This window comes from Lissotriton vulgaris, chromosome 12 (assembly GCF_964263255.1).
Source record: "Lissotriton vulgaris chromosome 12, aLisVul1.2, whole genome shotgun sequence".
Taxonomy (NCBI): Eukaryota; Metazoa; Chordata; class Amphibia; order Caudata; family Salamandridae; genus Lissotriton; species Lissotriton vulgaris.
Genome location: NC_141700.1, coordinates 88859820 through 88866904, shown reverse-complemented (window position 1 = coordinate 88866904; position 7085 = coordinate 88859820). Strand labels below are relative to the sequence as shown.

Sequence of the window (7085 nt, the reverse complement as noted above, 5' to 3'; positions counted from 1 at the left end):
TGACATATATAAATAACTGTGCATAAGAGCCAGTGAATGTGTGAGTGGCTGTATGGATCATTGTGAACTTGTATCAGGGATTGTATAAGAGAGTAAATATGTGTTAGTATATGTTTGAATAAGTAAAGTTTGTATAACTGTATAGTTGAGGAAATGGAGGTGTGATTGATTCTTTGCATGACTGACTAGGTGTGTGAGTAACTCCATGGATGAGTGACAGTCTGTGAGTGTCTGTTTACACTGAGTGTATCTAAGGTTATAATAGAGTCTGAAGAGGTTCATCGTATTATTACATGAATGATATCATCAGTGATGTGATCAGTAATGTCAAATGAGATGTCATCAGTGATGTCATCAGTGATGTCATTTGAGATGTCATCAGTGATGTCATTTGAGATGCCATCAGTGATGTCATCAGTGATGTCACTGACCATGTCATGAATGATGTAATATGTGACATCATCAGCAGTGAATTGCGGGTGCGCGATATATAGTTAGTGCAACTAACTATATATGGAATTTCAATGGTTTTGTGTGAGTAAAATAAGGTTTTGTAAATGCGAATTCCTAACTATATATGGTCTATAACCTATGGTTTTATATATATATATATATATATATATATATATATATATATATATATATATATATATATATATATATATACAGCCAAAAGATGACGACGCTGTGTGGATTAAGAACCGCCGTCGTCATCTTTTGGCTGTATATCCTAGACTCGATTCGAGGAGTCTGTAAAGACGACGCAACTCTCGTTAAGGAGGGGCAGAGAATACTTGAACAACACGACATTTTACTTGTATATATATATATATATATATATATATATATATATATATATATATATATATGCAGAAACATCTTCTTCCGTTGAAGTACAAAAGGCGACACAGCGGGGCTTGTGAAGTCCATTTATTAAACAGGCATGACGCGTTTCGGAATTTATCCTTTATCAAATGCCATAGGTTTTAAGTTATATATATATATGGTAAACAGAAGTCTTACAGCAGATTTTCCAGCTTGAAGAGACGAGGCAAACCCAGTTTTAGTGCTTATGAATTTTTTAATTTGCTCTACACCATTCCGCCATTACGCGTTTCGGCCTAACGAGGCCTTGATATATATGAATTTCCCATGCTCGCAGAACGCAAGAAGAGCCGCACTCGCGATTTCAGTTTTTGCAGGTTAGTATTTTAATGACTCGACACGTTTCGACAGCACGGTCTTTGTAAGAAAGTCAATAAAAAGATCAGGAAGTGGCAGTGTCTTTTTAAGCATTTCCTGTTTACACCATGGACATAAAAAACACATCATGGAATGATCATCTGCCTCGTGATTTAAACTAGAAGACAGACTTGAGAAAAGGTTATCAATTCATTGGTTAAAATTGTGAACAATTTATACATTTCATGAATATGACTGTTTAATCAAACCTATGCAAAGTGGCATTAAGTAAATAATTTAAATCAATTCACATGTGGCAAAGGGTGATCAATGTAGAGCAATTTGCCGAGTGGCAGAGAGCACTGGTGTTGTGCTGTGATGTATTTCCAGACGAAGGGTTGGGGCGCTGCGTTAGTGCATTTAAACCCTCCTGCAAATTTAAATGTCCATGATTTCTCAAGGAGCAAGGAAATTAATGTGTAAATTATAGATTGCTAGACGGATGGGTGAATTCCCAGTTGTGTGCGTACTGTTAATGCCACATGATGTCCACAGATGTAAGACCGTGGGTTAGGTCCACTTCCAGTCCCATTATAGAACTTCAAAAAAGAATAACGGTGTTGCGGAGAGGCGATGGAGTGGAAAAAGGTGAAAAATAAAACAAAAGAAGGGGTGGGCGGGTGCAGGACCTTAGTCGGTCTGCTGGGAGGCCGTATTCTGACGGGCAAGTACGTGGTAAGGTGTTGACGATGGAGGACACAGGGACTCAAAGACCGAGAGGAGACTTACATATATATGGAGTAAACTCTACAGATCCGACTGTGGATCTGATGTGGTAATTCTATGTGGTTCCCGGACATACAAAGTCTGGAGAGAGATTGTCCCTTTTTTCCTCCAGATGAGATCATCAGCTTTCTCTGAGCACTTTGAACATGACTGTCTCAGCACTTTCTATGCTATGTATGAGTATATTCTTTGGAACTAATCAGCTCTACAAGTGGCTGTAGTGACAGGTAAGTGATTTCCTAGTGCCTCTTGGTTCCGACTGAGTATGACTAGACAATAACATTTATTGCCCAGAACCAGACATAAATAATTCCTATTGTACAAGATTAACACCTAATATCTTGATACTAGAGTTGCAAGATACTGACATAAAAGATTACCACTTGTGGATTGAGCTAACAAAAATCCTCTGTTTAAATCTTTCAGATGACTCTGAAAATGGGCAAAAGAAACCAGAGCTCTGCTACAGAATTCATCCTCCTGGGGTTCTCCAGCCACCCAGAATATCAGATCCCTCTCTTCCTTATCTTCCTATTTATGTATGCCTTGATGCTGTTAGCAAACCTGTTGCTCTTCATTGTTATCAGAATAGACTCTCGACTCCACACACCCATGTACTTCTTTCTGGGCATTATGGCCTTGGTAGACATTTGTACCACAACCTTCATAGTGCCAAAGCTGCTGGTGGACTTGCTGTCAGTGAAGAAGGTTATTTCATTTGCAGCTTGCATCACACAGCTTTATTTTTCCATGTCTTTTGGCAGTACGGGCAGCTCCTTGGTGGGAATTATTGGCTTTGACCGATACATGGCGATATGTCACCCTCTTCATTATATGCGGATCATGAGTCAGAGGTTCTGTATAACATTGCTGCTCAGTGTCTGGGCAATCCTCTCTATACATGCATTGGTGTTCGGTATCTTGGTCTCCAAATTAATCTATTGTGGCTCCAATGAAATTCAGCACTATTTTTGTGATCTCACACCTCTTTTGAAGCTATCCTGCTCAGACACTTCCACTATCGAGTTTTTAATCTCCACTGTGCTAACTGCAATCTTGCTAGCATCCCCTCTTTGTGTTCTACTCTCCTATGTTCGGATCGCTATAGTCATTTTTAAAATGAAGTCCGCCGATGGGAGGAGGAAAGCTATTTCCACCTGCACATCCCATTTGATTTGTGTTGTTTTATCTTATGGACCACTGATTTTTGCATATATCCGACCATCTGCTGCAAATGCCCTTGATAAGGATATTGCCCTAAGTATATTTTATGTCATGGTGAGCCCTATTCTAAATCCATTTGTATATAGTATCAGAAACAATGATGTGAAAAAGGCATTGAAGAAAGCGAGAAATAAAATGCAATGTCATGAATAGATATTTCTTTACACTGTCAACCAAATGACCGTTTTCTACAAAAAAAAGAGTAAAGCCAGCGACGGACTATGTAGGCTGCACCTCAATCTCCAGTCAAAACAAGTATAATATCCTGTGCACAATTCTTCCTGCACCTGCCGCTGTTTGTAACCATTGACCAGCAGATCCAAGATAACAAGATATGAGATGGTGCACCAGAAAAGAGTCCAATTCCAGTATGAATTTCAAAGCATCTCCTTCATTATTTTTCTTCGATAAAAAAGGGTTAAAATAAAATCCAGCCAACGTGTTTCATTCCATATACTCCTGGAACTTCATCAGGGCTCTAAACGGTGTAAATCGATGTTTTTAATTGACTGTGTAACTTGATAAGCAATCCATCCATACTAATATAATAAAGAGAGAGCCCAAACATTTGAGGCGAGTAATCTCAGGAACCACAGCACCAATCACAACACCCAATACAGCGTTGGAAAGGGCAGTTGCAGCAGAAGGACATAGGCTATGCAGACGCCCACCATATACATTTAAAAGGTAAAAGAGCTGTGCCAGCCACGTAGTCCCTTGTGGGCGTGTCTGCGTTGTGCTGTGGGCGTGTGCTGGGGGCGTGACAAATGCTGGGGGCGTGTGGTACGTTCCGCCCTGCATGCCATTTCTCATATTGTGTGCTAATCCCACCCTGCTCCCTTTAAATACCCCTGCACCCCATAATCATAACCCACCCTTACTCCTTGAAATACCTCAACACCCTTAAACACTAACCCATCTTAACCCTATAACTATACCCTGTACCCCAAAACCCAAACCTCTCCCTAAACCCTAAAATACCCCTGTACCCCAAAACCCAAATCTAACCCTGAACCCTATAAATACCCCTGTACCTCAAAACCCAAACCTACCCTTGAACCCTAAAAATACCCCTGTACCCCAAAACCCAAACCTAGCTCTTAACTCTAAAAATACCACTGTACCCAAAACCCAAACCTACCCCTGAACCCTAAAATACCCCAGTACTCCAAAATCCAAACCTAGCCCTGAACCCTTAAAATACCCCTGTACCCCAAAACCCAAACCTACCCCTGAACCCTAAAAATACCCCTGTACCCTAAATCCAAACCTAGCCCTGAACCCTAAAAATACCCCTGTACCCCAAAACCCAAACCTAGCCCTGAACCCTAAAAATACCCCGATACCCCAAAACCCAAACCTAGCCCTGAACCCTAAAACCACCCCTGTACCCCATAACCCAAAACTATATCTGAACCCTTAAAATACCCAAACACCCCAAAACATATACCTCAGTACCACAAAACATATACCCCTATACCCATACTTACCTTATCCAAACATTTAAAAAAACATGCTTTTAAAATTCATGCATTGACAATGAATTTTGTTGTAAATGTATGCGTGGTAAAAGCATATAAAATGTAATGCCATGCGTTATAATGGCATTGCGGAGTCATGGTACTTTCGTAATGAAAGTATGCGGAGTTTTGGTATGCGGAAAGAAAGTTGAGGAGTAATGGGTGTTTACCCTCCCCCGGTAAGTACATTGGTGGCACGGCGGCCCACATCTCCAGCAACATACTCATATTTTTTCACCACCCATTTGAAAAATGTACAGGTCTCTCTCATTGATGGCCAACGCCGACATACACTTTTAGATACACCTCCTGCCACAAGTTCTAGAATTGTGAACTTTAGAGCTGGGGAGCTACGTTCGCATCTCGGCATCAGCTCAACATCCTGTGATTCCAGGCAAATCGCTTTGTCTCCCCGTGCCTACCACAAATGAATGTGTTCTTCTGTAATGTAAATTGTGCTCATGCCATGTTGTCGAGTTCGCGCCATATAATATTGCAAGGAAAAATAACGTAGGGAAACTCGAGTTCACACACTACTGAACGCGCACTCTTAAGTGCATCAGCAGTGCACTGTGAATCGGAGCGTTTCACAGGCCTGTCACAGAAAAGAAATGCTATCAAAACGAAATCCTACAAAACAATATACTACTGGCCGGCAGCAATTCATACCCGGACAACGTCAGGACTGGCTGCTAGTATAATATAAAATGAAAAGTCCTCTACATTAAAGCTTCAGACTGTTTGGTGGCCTGCTGTTGGTACTGAGAAAATTCATCAAGCCCTATACTGTGATGCATATCCATGTTTCAAGTGTTATGCGGTCTGGTTTATGCCTCCAGAAATATGAAGGAAATACCATCCCACCCCAATTCCAAATTGCAATCTGGTTTGGTTCAGTAACACCATTTTGCAATTAGAAAAAAACTTTTGAATGCCAAAAAGAGGGTATCACTTTAGAGATAGGAGTTTTGTGTCATAATACATGATTTTATGTATCACAGGGTTTCCAAACACAAACTCACTCAGTACACCTGGCCCCTATGTGTCTCCACAAATACCATTCCTTGCTTTCAGGAAAAAAGATCCTTTTTTCTAGGTATCCCTATGTCTCTGTTGGGGTCTAAATCAATCTTAAATAAACTTGAACTTGGTATCTCATCATATAACAGCTTTTACCTTTATGCACAAAAGTAAAGTACTCAGACATTTGCCATTTATAGCCATTGTAGACCTGCCATAGACCAGTCAAACCATAGTAGGTCGATGTGACACCCAAATATGGATGAATACTTTCCTGAGCAAGTAAACCTCACCACATTCCTAACAATGCCATGAGGTGTTTTGGTTGTACCCTATCATTTTAAAGATAATCCATTATATGCCCTAGGTATCTCACATATTGCAGTCAGTGTCAATGTGCAGTCAAGGTTCCCCCATCAGCCAATTGCGTAATAGACTTTCATGGATCCAAAGAGTTTCTTGAGTTGAGGGTGATGTAGTCTCATTTGCATTAACTATTGATCAGGAGGCACTAAACTTTAGATACCACATCCTCATGGGAACCCATGACAATCATAAGCACGTTTCACTGCTATAAACCCTGTTCAACCCTTATTCAAACTGAACAGGCCACCTCATCAGCCTCCTCTTTATAAGCCAGACAATGCCCCTAAAGCAAGCCAGGCATTAGTTATTTGGCCACATTGTCTGTGTCTTTCTGTGCAGGTGTGAATTCAAATCTCTACATGATTGTCTTTGCAAATGGTCTTTGGTGGAGTATTCCAAGCCAAACTGTAAACCTTGCTGTCGCTCAAAAGTAGGTATTTATTTATTTACTATTTGAGTTTATTAAGCGCAGCAGCTACCCACAAAGGGTTTCCCGGCGCTGGACAGACAAATTACGTTAAGTCTCCGTTATAACTGCAGGAGGAATTATTGATTAAAGAGCCAGGTTTTAGTAGCACTGCGAAACTGTACGTAATTAGTTTCAGTACGAATATGCAATGGCTGGGCATTCCACAAGGTGGGACCTAACTGAGCAAAAGATCTACCCCCCATTCTGGCTAATCTAGTTCTAGGCACATCAAAATAGGCCATGTGGGCAGATCTCAAATTTCGTGAAGGCACATAAGAATAGACAAGGGTCTGAAGATACTGAGGGGCCAGGTCAGCTTTGATTTTAAACATGTAGCTCGGTGTCCTAAATTTGATGCGACTTTCTATTTTTAGCCAGTGGAGACTGCGTAAGGGACCTGAAATATGGCTAGATCTAGGTCATTTGCACAGCAATCTTGCTGCAGCATTTTGCACCAGTTGCAGTCGTCTTATAGCGGCTTTGTTTGCCCCTAAAAAAAGAACGTTTTTGTAGTCCAA

At 40.7% G+C, this 7085-nt stretch overlaps 1 protein-coding gene across 1 annotated transcript; it reads left to right on the top strand.

Moving 5' to 3' along the window:
* Positions 1 to 2406: 2406 nt before the first annotated feature.
* On the top strand, positions 2407 to 3345 carry LOC147673446 (olfactory receptor 1M1-like). The gene has a single exon (XM_086945502.1). It carries the CDS (start codon positions 2407 to 2409, stop codon positions 3343 to 3345), a length of 939 nt encoding a protein of 312 aa, XP_086801628.1.
* Positions 3346 to 7085: the final 3740 nt, after the last annotated feature.

Bases quoted from the DNA above. Each gene is read 5' to 3' on its own strand.
- LOC147673446 (XM_086945502.1), top strand. From the start codon at position 2,407: ATGGGCAAAAGAAACCAGAGCTCTGCTACAGAATTCATCCTCCTGGGG.